General features: G+C 37.3%; 1 protein-coding gene across 6 annotated transcripts in view; it reads right to left on the bottom strand.

The window, feature by feature from the left end:
* Positions 1-13725, bottom strand: part of ZNF410 (zinc finger protein 410) — a 40959-nt gene that overhangs the window by 17278 nt on the left and 9956 nt on the right. For 3 of the 6 annotated variants that reach the window (XR_007412715.1, XM_025443157.3, XM_025443159.3), the window contains exons 2-6: positions 12047-12107; positions 10943-11125; positions 9672-9807; positions 6396-6614; positions 4945-5136 (exon numbers count right to left, since the gene is read on the bottom strand). Coding sequence is in view for 5 of the 6 variants with exons in the window: in XM_025443157.3 (XP_025298942.1) it covers positions 4945-5136; positions 6396-6614; positions 9672-9807; positions 10943-10975 (580 nt within the window). In the remaining variant the exon portion in view is untranslated. The other 3 variants (XM_049113703.1, XM_049113704.1, XM_049113705.1) reach the window with 3 other exon arrangements.

Genomic DNA, 13725 nt, shown 5'->3' with positions numbered 1-13725 from the left:
TGACTCAGCAGTTGAGCGCCTGCCTTTGGTCCAGGAAGTGATCCTGGCGACCCAGGATCAAGTCCCACATTGGTCTCCCTGCATGGAGCTTGCTTCTCCCTCTGCCTGTGTCTCTGCCTCTCTCTGTCTAATATATATATTCTTTTTTTTTTTTTTTTTAAGATTTTTTATTTATTCATTTATGATAGAGAGAGAGAGAGAGAGAGAGGCAGAGACACAGGCAGAGGGAGAAGCAGGCTCCATGCCAGGAGCCCGACGCGGGACTCGATCCCAGGACTCCAGGATCGCGCCCTGGGCCAAAGGCTGGCGCCAAACCGCTGAGCCACCCAGGGATCCCCTATATATTCATATATGTGTGTGTGTGTGTGTGTGTGTATATATATATATATATTTCTAATATACATATTTCTAATATATATTTCTAATATATATTTTTCTTCTAATATATATATTTTTCTTCTAATATATATATTTTTTTCTTCTAATACATATATACTTCTAATATATATATTTTTTCTTCTCCCACATAGTTTTTTATTTTATTTTATTTTATTTATTTATTTTTTTTTTATAAAATTTTTTTTTTTAATTTATTTATGATAGTCACAGAGAGAGAGAGAGGCAGAGACACAGGCAGAGGGAGAAGCAGGCTCCATGCACCGGGAGCCTGACGTGGGATTCGATCCCGGGTCTTCAGGATCGCGCCCTGGGCCAAAGGCAGGCGCTAAACCGCTGCGCCACCCAGGGATCCCTAGTTTTTTATTTTAATTGAAAAATAGCGAGATGCCTGGGTGGCTCAGTGGGTTGGGCGCCTGTCTTTGGCTCAGGTCGTGATCCCAGGATCCAGGTTCAAGTCCCACACTGAGCTCCCTGCAAGGAGCCTACTTCTCCCTCTGCCTGTGTCTCTGCCTCTGTCTCTCAGTCTGTGTCTCTCATAAATAAATAAATCTTAAAAAAAAAAAAAAAAGAGGGTAGCCCCAGCAGTTTGGCGCTGCCTGCAGCCTGGGGTGTGATCCTGGAGACCGGGGATCGAGTCCTGCATCGGGCTCCCAGCATGGAGCCTGCTTCTCCCTCTGCCTCTCTTTCTCTATGAATAAATAAATAAAATCTTTAAAAAAAAAAGAAAAAAGGAAAATAGCTGCACCTAGGTAAATTTTAAACAGTACAAAATTGTAAACATATAAAGGAAATTTCCCACCCACTCCAGAGCTGCAGCTAATTAATTTCTAATGAAAAACCTAAAAATCCCACACTAATAATACAGAAATTTAAACTAGTAACATTTGAGGCTTTGTGCATTCAATTTGTAGATACAATGAGAACACTGACAGAAACATGAAATTAAAAAACTGCTCAGAAAATAGTCAATTGCCTTGTATTTGAGTCCTTATGAAACCATTCCCTTAAAAACACAAAGCACTACGGCAGCCTGGGTGGCTCGGCGGTTTAGTGCCGCCTTCAGCCCAGGGCCTGATCCTGAGGACCCAGGACTAAGTCCCACGTAGAGCTCCCTGCATGAAGCCTGCTTCTCCCTCTGCCTGTGTCTCTGCCTCTCTCTCTCTCTCTCTCTCTCTCTCTCTCTCTGTGTCTCTCATGAATGAAGAGAGGCAGAGACACAGGCAGAGGGAGAAGCAGGCTCCATGCAGGGACGTGGGACTCAATCCTGGGTCTCTAGGATCGCGCCCTGGGCCAAAGGCAGGCGCTAAACCGCTGAGCCACCCATGGATCCCGAAATCTTTAAAAAACAACAACAACAACAACAACAACACACACACACACAGCACTGTTTGGAGAAGATGGATTAACTTAAAATGACATCAACCAATGATAGTTTTGGATATTTAGAGATCTAATGAATTGGCTCCCCCCACCAAAAAAGAAAAAAAATTCAACACCTTATATTGCACATGTTAGATAACACTATAAACACTTTAAAGATCCCACAGTTATGTGAGGTCTTTGCATTTGGGATAAAATTTCCAGTGAGAGCATCACATATAGCATGGATCAGTAAATTTATTATATAAAGGGCCAGATACTAAGTATTTTTGGCCTGGAGGACCATATGGTCTCCGTCACAACTATTCAACTTTGCCACTGTAGCAGCCAGACAATTTGTAATGAATGGGCATGCCTGTGTACCAATAAAACTTTATTTACAAAATGTGGTTATTTGGCCCTTTGCTAACCCTTGATATAAAGCATCATATACATAATTTAAATATTTCTGTATTTCGATCAACTTAGATAGAAGTGAAGATGTGCTCTGAGAAACTGCTACAGGATGCACAAAATGGCTTTAGTAACAACAAAGATATTTATGTTAAAGATGCATTTAAATATTGAATAAAATCATTTTATTATGTGTTAGTGGGTAAAAAGCAATATTAAATTAATATATTTCAGGATCCCTGGATGGTTCAGTAGTTGACTGTCAGCCTTCGGCTCAGGGCATGATCCTGGGATCCGGGATCAAGTCCCACATCAGGCTTCCTGCATGGAGCCTATTTCTCCCTCTGCCTATGTGTCTGCCTCTCTCTCTCTCTGTCTCTCTCTCTGTTTCTCATTAATAAAGAAAATCTTTAAAAAATAAATTAATAAAATAAATTAATATATTTCATGATTTAAAATTTTCATTTACAGTGTTTATCCATATGCCTAAAGGTTTATATATCTAAGTTAGCCCCTTAAAAGGTTTTATGGAATCATCTCATTGATAAAATAGAAAAATGTCATATATTTGGGTTCACTTTATATTCAAGCATATAAGGTAGTCGTTAGGTAGGACACATATTTTGAGAGTAATAAAAACATCCACACAATGCTTTGCTGATTATAAAGCATTTCCCAGATAGAATCTTATTTAAATCTCAAAAAAAAATCCTATCAGGTAAGCTACTTGATCTGTGTTCTGAACATGAGAAAACTGTTGCTAAGGAAGTTAAATCCCCCAGGCAGAAGACAAGTTAATGACAGCACCAGGTCTGGATCCCAAGTCTCCAGATGCCAAACCCCAAGTTCCCTCCATACACAGCTTCTTCCTGGCACATACAGCACTATTTCCTTAATACAAAGAGGAGATTGTGGAGGTTTCGGGATCCAGAGATTAGCAAAACCATCTCAGAAGAATCTGAACTGTATGTAGAGTCTCCCAAAATGGTTAAATGGGCCATTCTAAGCTGCATTATGGTAATCCAAGCAGAACTAATCATTCTGAAACTCAACAGAAGTATGGAGTTCTCTTTGCAGTGACATGGATGGAGCTAGAGACTATTATGCTAAGTGAAATAAGTCAGTCAAAGAAGGACAAATACCATACGATTTTACTCATAGGTGGAATTTAAGAAACAAAAGAGCAAAGGGGCAAAAAAAAAGAGAGAGGCAAACCAAGAAAGACTCTCAATGACTGAAAACAATTGATGGTTGCCAGAGGGGAGATGGGTGAGGAAAGAGAAATAGGTGCTGAGGATTAAGGAGTGCATTTGTTGTGATGAGCACCAGGTGATTCATCAGTATATTATACGCCTGAAACTAATATTACATTGTATGTTAACTAACTGGAATTTAAATAAAAACTTATAAAAAAAGACATTTGGAGTTCTCTCTATAGAAAAGATTTAGGTTAATGTTTCTAAAGCCAGAATATTCTGAAATATTCTCAAGGATCCTTGAGAAAGTTTTTAATTTTTAATTTTCACTTGCATGGTAATCACAAAATAATCATAAGCATATTCTAGATCATCCACATGAGCTCCAACATGCTTCAGCCTGGTTTGTGATAATGGTAAATGTGTACCTTATACCTTACCTTAATTAGTAGTACCTAATTATAGGTACCTACTTAATTAGTAGTACCTTAATTGTCACAGATTAAAGAGAAAATACAGAAGCAGCCTAAAACAAAAAGTATTATGGCATGCTACATAAGCAAAAGTTGTGCACTGGTTTAGGGGTGGCTTAAATAGAGTCATGGTCCTCAAGTTTTAACATGCACTGGAACCCGCAAGAGGGCTTACTAAAAGATTGCATGTTTCTGATTCAGTAGGATGAGGCCTGAGAATTTACTTCTAAGAGCCCAGATGATGCTGATGACTCAAGGACTATATTTGAAAATCACTGGATAGAGGAAAATGGCAGAGTTAGTACAGGCATGCTGAACTCATAAATAAACAAACAAAAAACCAACCAAACACAAAAACAGCCCTATATAGCCTGTTTGGATATTTAGAGGTCATATGAACGGTTTCCAAAAGAAAAAGTCAGTGGTGGTTACTAAAATTGCTAAATTGCTATGAGTAGCAATTCAGTTTCACTAAAACACCATCATCTTCCACACTGACTTAATATTAACTTTATTTTCATTGGTTTTATAGTTTTATTTCTATTAATTGGTAATACTGTTTTGATTTTATAATGTTATAAAAGCTCTAAGTAAAGGGTACAGTACAATAAAAAAACAATTCAAGGTAACATCAAGATCTGTGAAAATGTTTTCCCTTTAAAAAAGCTCTGTACATAAGGCTGACAATTGAGGATGCTCGTGTCATTGATTTTGCACATGAATCTGGCATAGCTAGGTTATTTTATAGAAAATATGACAAACAAGGGACGCCTGGGTGGCTCAGTGGTTGAGCATCTACCTTTGGCTCAGGGTGTGATCCTGGGATCCTGGGATTGAGTCCCACATCGGGCTCCTTGCATGGAGCCTGCTTCTCCCTCTGCCTGTGTCTCTGCCTCTCTCTCTTTGTGTCTCTCATGAATAAAATAAATTAAATCTTTAAAAAAATAAAAAAGAAAGAAAGAAAACAAGACAAATGACACATTTCTAGCCTTTTGCTCTCACCAATAAAATAACTTGGATTATAGTCAATTCAAAAGATAGCCATTGCTTTACTAAAATCTCCACACAGAATACTAGAAGCGAAAACATCATAGAGGTCTCACCATTGCTGCTGGTTTTTGCATTCTTTGCCAGTTGTGCACGAGTAGCAGCAATCAAACTATCATGAGCCAACTCCTGAACCCGGAGGAACCATGGAATGCTACTGTCCGTGCTCTCACTGGAGAGGAAATCATTCCCTGAATCCTCTGCCTCATCTTGTACAAATACTAAGTGCTCAGCTGAAGAGCCCAGACCTGGAAGAAACAAGAGGATATGTGAAAGTTACCCATCAAGTAATCCCTTTATCGGCCCTGGCTCAGATACTTCATGTCCTGAATCAGCTATTCCAGATTTTCAACTCTCACCTCAAGCTTCTGTTCTCCTACTACATAGGTTATCATCTTTCCACTCCCAGCTGACAGGCTTATCTTTCTTACCTCCTCCAGTTTTCAGAAGGCAAAAGCTGTTATCCCCACCCCCCGGCCCCGCCCAAGGGCAAGCAAACTAGCACCCTAACCCTATCCTTCAGTCATCTCTCTGCCATCTGCAAGCCATTCCTCTCTTCTGGCCACCTTATAACCTCTCTTTAAAGCCTTTAAATCTAAAAAAAAAAAAAAAAAAAAGCCTTTAAATCTGTCTTACCCATCTTTATTTTTAAAAAGAAGAGAAAATCCCAAGCACTTCTCTAGTACTTCTCACTGTCTCAGGGGTAAGTTTCCTATAAATGTAACTTGTAACTTTTGTATCCACTTTCTCACCTGCCATCCACTCCCCACCATGGTTAGAACCCTGGCTTTCACCTCTACTACATCAGTTAACAACTGCTCTTGCTCAGGTCACCATAGACTTCCTAGTCCTCATCTCACTAGCCCATCCTGTGGTATCTGGCATGATTTACTACCTTTTCTTCTTTCAGACAATTTCCCTCTCTGGGCTTCTCCTACAATGATCTCCCTCTGAAGTTTTCTTTATTCCTCTCTAGCAGCTCCTCCCCATTCTTCTGTCACCCTCTTAAATGTGGGTGTTTTTTTTTCAGGGTCCCAGATTTGCCTTCTTTTCTGAATCAAAGAATCCATGTTCATTGTTCTCTACATTTCCTGAATGCTGGTAAGCATCAAGACAACTTATTTTACACAAGAAATTTCTAGAACCCTGGATTCCTGTTTCTGTCTAAAGGACATCTCCTCATGAATGTCCCTCTGAAATCTCAACATCAACAAGCATAAACTGGAACTTATCATCCTCCCCCGAACCCTGTTCTTGGGCTCACTATCTTGCTGACTGGTACAACCTAATTTCCCAAGCAAGAAACTTCTGAGTCATCCTAGAATCTGCCTTCTCCCTCTATCTATTCAACTGATCATCAGACTATACCAATTCTCTAAAATGATAAAATGATAAAATAATAAGGCTTCTTTCCATTTTAAATATGACTGAGTTAAATATGGCCCACCCCCAGTTTTTTGTTTTTTTTTTTAAGCAGGAGCAGAGTTCAGAAAAGGATAATGAATACCTGCTCTTGTTAGATTAAGAAGAATGAAAGAAGTGCTATCACTTGGCTGTAGATCTTGCAACAAGCTAGGAGACTCTGGAGTCGACAAAAACTCTGGGGACTTCTGTACAGTCTGAGCCCTCGTCTCCTCTCCATCTGGGCCCACATTCACCTGAAGGCTTCTCAAAACAGCTGAGGAAGGGACCTCTTTGGAGGAGTTTGTATGACTTGGAGTATCATCTGGCAAAGGGAAAATATCACAGATTTATGGAACACTTATCTACAGAGAGCTCACCATTCTGATACACAGTACCAAATACCCCTACAACATCCCTTATAGGAGCAGCAGCATTTTTATTTTACAAATACAAAATTTCCCTCAGAAGAGGACAGAGAGATAACTAAGTTGTAAAGGGAATCAGTCAAAATGTGGGGAACAGACTCATCTGACACTTGGCAGTAATGACCAACCAACCATCCACATTTGGGGATTACAGACCTTTGTCTTTCCAAGGCCAGAATCAGTACTTTTCCTTTGAAAAATCTAGTTATACAATGAATAACTTATGCAAGAATAGGATCTAAATTTTAAATTATTTTTCTTGGAAAGAGATTCCTCCCTTTAGTTTTTATACTATGTATGTGACAGTTCTGTTGAGTCATTGGGGGAAAAAAACATAGCCTGAAATATCATTGAAATTTTACAGAATCATAAATGTTTCATTATACTCCTGGGCTTACACTGAAACATAAAGAAGTAACTCAGAAAACTTGCTCTCTAGAACTTTATTCTAAGGGATGGGATGAATTTCCAAAGGTTTTGGTTGCAATAAAATGAGAAACTGCACTACAGTGCTAAAGCATATAGTGTTTTCAGGGATTTCAGTCATCTTTATAAAAGACAGGTAATTTTTTTTCCTTGAAGGAAGATAACCAATAAGATTACAGGAATGAAAATGGAAGCCTAGGGATAGTACTGCCGTTTCAAAGTCTAATGAAATAGCACAATATGAATGTACTTAACGTCACAGAACCAATAAGATAGTAAATTTATGTGATTGAAATGGTTAACTGGTTAATTTTTTTTTTTTTTTTTTTTTTGGTTAACTGGTTTAAATGGCAATTCTTTAGTTATGTATTTTATCATACACAAAAATTTTAATAAAGTTCATAGCAGCACTGTTTGTCATAGTAAAATGCTAGAAAATAAATATTCTTCAACAGCATCATGGAGAAAGAAGCCATGGTTACACTCATCAAACACTATACAGCAATGAAACTAACCAAACCACAGTTATACATACAAGGATGAACCTCACAACTACAGAGTAACAGAAGAAAGGTACAAGGACATATATTAATATGATTCCAAGGTCTAAAAACACCTAACATTAAACTGCATTGCTTAGATTTGGATGGTTAAACTTGGGAAACAAATATTGGTCAAATAACTGAAGATAGTGATGACCTACAGAAGAACAGAGATTGTCTTTATCAGGGAGGAACCCATGGGGGCTTGGGAGCTGGCAAGGTTCCGCTTCTTGATTGGGTGGTGGGTATTTCCTTTATAATAATAATTTTTTTTATAATTTTTTTTAAATTTATTTATGATAGTCACAGAGAGAGAGAGAGAGAGAGGCAGAGACATAGGCAGAGGGAGAAGCAGGCTCCATGCACCGGGAGCCCGATGTGGGATTCGATCCCGGGTCTCCAGGATCGCACCCTGGGCCAAAGGCAGGCGCTAAACCGCTGTGCCACCCAGGGATCCCTATAATAATTCTTCAAAACATATCAGCATATAGTTTTCTACTTTTCTGCATTTATCACATATCCCAACTAAATAGAAAATATACAGGCCATGCATGGAATGATATATACATATTTAACAGGGAGGGGAATAAAGTTAGGGAAGTATGTGCAGGTACATTTGTGTTAGATATTATGTTTCATAAGTTGGGAGCTGAGTACCTGGGTTTTCATTTACTATTATTGACAATTGATTATCTAAAATATTTTTAATCAGGGCATCTGACTGGCTCAATTAGAAGAGCATGAGACTCTTGATCTCAGGGTTGAGTCTGAGCCCCACACTGGGGTATACAGATTACTTAAATGAATAAATAAATACAAATATTTAAAAAATATTTTTAATCAAAATTAAAACAAGTTATTTTTTTTTTAATTTTTTTAATTTTTATTTATTTATGATAGTCACAGAGAGAGAGAGAGAGAGAGAGGCAGAGACACAGGCAGGGGGAGAAGCAGGCTCCATGCACCGGGAGCCCGATGTGGGATTCGATCCCGGGTCTCCAGGATCGCGCCCTGGGCCAAAGGCAGGCGCCAAACCGCTGCGCCACCCAGGGATCCCTAAAACAAGTTAATGTAGAAGATTAAGATTGATGATTTTGTCTCACTTCATTAATGTTAAAATATTTATTCAACAAATTAAAATTGGGAGAGGAAAAAAGTTTAAGCCTAACGAAGATCAAATTTTACTAGCACACAGAAATGTACATATATTGAAAATCTGTCAGGATTTGGAAAAACTCCAACATACCAGTAGAAAAACAGGAGTTGAACAACAGAAGATGTGGAAAAGCTAGGAACTAGACAAGGAAACCTTTAGTCAACATTGGTTGGTTGAATATATTTGCCCTTCTTGAATCTTTAAACATTGAAAAAGATTTTAAAGTCGCCAAATATTTCAGATCTTAAAAAAAGAATTCTGCCATCTACCTTATGTCCACTTTTTCCTTTCCATAGCAGGAAGAGCCTTCAGAAAGTAGAGTTACTTCCTCAACTATATTTATCTTGCATTGTTACTTCAGCCCTCTACAGTCTGGCTTTCCACCCCTTTCCATGGAACAGATCCTGCCAACAATGGCTTTTTTGGCCCTACCTCATTGGGACAGTCCTTATGTCATGGGCCTCTAAGAAGCATCTGACATACTGACTACTCTCTTGAGTTCTGTGCCTGCACTCTGTACCAGTATTTCTTTTACTCTTCTAGCCTTTCCTTTTTCCTAGGCTCTCTTGCTTACCCTGTACCTTGAATAGGGAGTTCCATCTTGGTCTTTTCTTCTCACTCTCACATTCTATGGATGGATCCTATCAATTACTATGACTTAAATTAACAATGTGCTTGTTACTCCCATGGTTGCTTATTCTCCACGATTCCTAATTTTTACAGTTTCTACCAGTCAGTTATAAAGTCATTTATCCCATCCCACCAGTTTGATAAAGCAGGCTAAGCTCTTAAAACTTGCTTGTCTTATCTTTTGTGATCTTAATTTTTACCTGGTAACATCAGCCGACTGCATTCTGAGGCCTCAGTCACTGGAAGGAGGGACAAGCAAGTTATGTCTTTAGCTTCTGATTCTACTAGCCCCTGTCCCAATGGGATGGATGTATTCTGAACAAACTGTACCAGGAGCTGGGGGGCGGGGCGGGGGGGAAGAAGGGGGAAGAGGAAGAGACAATATTGAAAAATACAAATTGTTAGGAATGAATCTAAACCTCTGAATTTACCAAAAATTCATAGTGTAATTAAGTCTTCATTGCTCACTAGTCTTAACCACATTCACAGAAAAATGATTAACTACAAGACACATTCAAAGTTATTTTTATCAAGTCCTCTGTTTTAAAGAAAACCTCTATCACCTTCTATCAAACAGAAAAGACAAAAATAATATGTTTTAACGAAGGCTATTAAAAAGTTAACTAATTACATTTTACAAAGCACTTTTCTGTGTATTGGTTCATTTAATCCTCACCGTAATGCAGTAAGACTGAACATGTATTTTAAAGATAAGGAATCAAGTTGAAGACATCAAATGACTTACTTATCTAAGGTTACATGAGTAGTTAGGAGAAGTAAGTCTTCAAACTTACGTAACCTGATTCCAAATTCATTGACCTTTCCACTATGCGACACAGATGTACTAAAATTAAAGCAAGAGAAATGAATAATAAAAAAAAAATTTGGGGGGGGGGCGCCTGGGTGGCTCAGTCAGTTAAGCGTCCAACTCTTGATCTCAGCTCAGGTCTTGATCTCAAGGTCGTGAGTTCAAGCCCCGTGTTGGGCTCCACACTAGACGTGGAGCCTACTTAAAAAATAAATAAAAATAATAAATAAATAAATAAACAAATAAAGTTTAAATCCTCTAATCATACTTAGAAAGAGAACACTTTCAGATATATACAAAATTAATTGAAAAAATGGTTGTGGTAGTAAATATTTATATATGCATATACACATTCACATATATATCATATATATATAAAAATTTTGTCATGGTATAATTACCTAGATGTATAATAACTTATAATTACTTAAATAAATGTAAAAATAGGTAAAAATAGAGTTTTTAAATCTTTGAGAAAGTACTTAATGATAGAAAAAATAATAAACTAGTAGTTATGACCAAAACCATACAGCCCACAAACCTAAAATTTTACTATCTGGTTCATTACAGAAATTTACTGACTCCACTAAGGACAAACCTTGGAAGATAGCCCACAAAAAAATATAAATAAATAAACAAATAAAAAGCACTGCCTGAACTCACCTCTGGTTTGGATTCTAACTCATCTGATAACATTGATTCAGCTTCCAAATCCTGTAGCTGTTCAAGGGACCGGTTAAAAATTTAATTCAGAGTCAATAACACCTTCTAGTAATGCTCATATTCCTCTAGGAAATGCTATGTTTTTCCTGTAAGATGTTGTGCTGGGTGGGTAATCAATTTAGCCTAAAAAAGGATAAGAGAATGAGAATTAGAGGATTGGAAAAATGTAGCTAAATGAACAAAGGCACCTCTCTACATATCCGAAAATCACAACAAGCAAGCAAATAAAGAATTCACCCAAAACACTTGTTTTAATATAGAATAAGCCCAACAAGTGTCAAAATCCATTAAAAGTTGTACTTTGTAGAATCTCTACTTCTAAGAATCTATTTTAAGAAAAAATCTTAAAAATAGAAAAAATATATCCTCAAAAATGTCATGTTAGCATCTGTAATAATAAACAACTACAAGCAAGATATAAATACACATATATACCCAATACTTAGGGAATGGTTAATTAGATTATGGCACTGTCACTTAAAAATACAGTTCTGAAAATAATGCAACCACAGCAAAAAGTACTAATGACACGTTAAATTAAAACAAAATGCAAAATTATATACTTGCTATTAAAACTAGTTAATAAAACTAGTTAAGATATGAGAAGAAAAAAATAAAAGGAAATTAATACAACTATGATAGTAGCTAGATTAGGTCGCAAACTGGTATGACTATTTCTTGTCTCAATTTCCTCATCTTTCTAAAAGTACTTATACAGTCAAAATCTGAACATGTTTCCCAAAAGTAGTACTCTTGGGACCCTGGTGCAACTGTTTTCCCTCATAATTAAAATTATTCAATTTCTTATTGAATAAGAGATTATTCTTATAATTTCTTTCTTATTGCTTAATTTTTTTTCAGACTTTTGACAAAAGAGTCTACTTTAGTTTGTGCAATTTTTGCTAAAATTGGGAGCACTACTATATACAAAGTAATTATACAAGGTAAAATATACCCAGAATGGGAGTTTTCAATTAATACCAAGGTTAAGTAGAAAGTTAGAATAAGGCAGACTTACTCTACAAAAAGGGCATTTAGAAGTACCTGAATAAGTGTTTATTGTCCTGTTGAGTCCTTCTTCTTCCCCTTGCTAGCTTCCAGAAATCTTCATTTTCATCATAAAAAAATAACAATTCACAAGATGTAAGTAGAAGTGTCCTTTTATTTAACTTTCCTACATAAAATCAAGTATCATAAATCTGACTTTTCCTTTCACATAGGTTTTTTTTTTTTATTCAAGCACTATACATAATAGTACAAAGTAGTTTATTCATCCTTCTTTTTCACTGAGGAAGGAACCAAGGCTCAGTACATCATTTCTCAAGTTATTAAGCTGCAGAACCAGGACTCCCACCCATAGAACAGGCTGGCATATATCTACTTATGCTTATCTACGTCAGACCTTGAAACACCAGGGTTTAAGAATTCCTTTTCCCCCAATTCCAGTTCATCTCAAGAAGCCAAGAAATAACAAAATACTTATTTATTTTTAAGGTTCTTCAAACTTTTGAGTTTCTGAGATTGTAGTAAAATCTCTAAGAAACTAGACAACTATTTGCTGCCCTTTATATTAATTTTCTTAGAAACCAATGATGCTGGCTGTGTTTCTATTATCCTTACCTAATGAAAAATGGAAAAAAAAGTTTATGAAAATGTGCACTGACAAGGGAAAAATCACATACTAGTTCTTAGACATTTTTACAAAGCTGTAATAATTTAAAGAAGGAAGCTGCCAGCTCTCATAGTTTAAGAGCCACCTCTGGGGGATCCCTGGGTGGCTCAGTGGTTTAGTGCCTGCCTTCAGCCCAGGACATTATCCTGGAGTCCCGGGATCGAGTCCCACATCAGGCTCCCTGCATGGAGCCTGCTTCTCCCTCTGCCTGTGTCTCTGCCTCTCTTTCTCTGTCTGTGTCTCTCATGAATAAATAAATAAAACCTTTGAAAAAAAAAAAAAAAAAGAGCCACCTCTAAACCACCATTTCTCAAGAGTCCATGGTTATCTACGATATCTTTTTATTTTAGCGTCTTCACTTCAGTGATAATCTTTTAAAAAATAAATAGTGCAAGCATTTTCTGGAACAAATGGGTGTATATCCATACTATAACTGAGTTCTGCCCAAATATGGTGCCCCCATGTGTGGTTTGTAGTGTACAGTATGAACTAAAGAGAGACCAGTAGGATACATAGAAAAGGCAGGATGACCTCAAGAGAATCTGTACTGGAGCACTCAGTACCTCATCAAGTGTACTGTGTGAATCTCATCTTTAACACAGCAACTTACTATGTATATTAGCCAGAAGTGTGATAGCAAATATGCAATTAAATTTGTTTCTATCCTCAATTCTCATTAACAGGTTTCAAAAACTGCAACACAAATTTTTAAATAACATCTTTACTGAGATATAATTCATATACCATATAATTCACTCATTTAAAGAGTACAGTCAGGGCACCTGGGTGGCTCAGTCAGTTAAGTGGCTGCCTTCAGTTCAGGTCACAATCCCAGGGTCCTGGGAGCCAATCCTCGCAACCACAACCAGCTCCCTGCTCAGTGGGGAGTCTGCTTCTCCTTCTACCCTTCTCCCCTGCTTGCGCTCTTTCTCTCTCACGCTCTCTCTTAAATAATTACAATCTTAAAAAAAAAAAAAAGAGTACAGTTAAATGTTTCTTAGTATATTCACAGAGTTTTGCAACCACAACCACAATCAATTTACAATTTCAT

This window comes from Canis lupus, chromosome 8 (genome assembly GCF_003254725.2).
Source record: "Canis lupus dingo isolate Sandy chromosome 8, ASM325472v2, whole genome shotgun sequence".
Taxonomy (NCBI): domain Eukaryota; kingdom Metazoa; phylum Chordata; class Mammalia; order Carnivora; family Canidae; genus Canis; species Canis lupus.
This window is presented reverse-complemented; position numbering and strand designations above follow the sequence as displayed.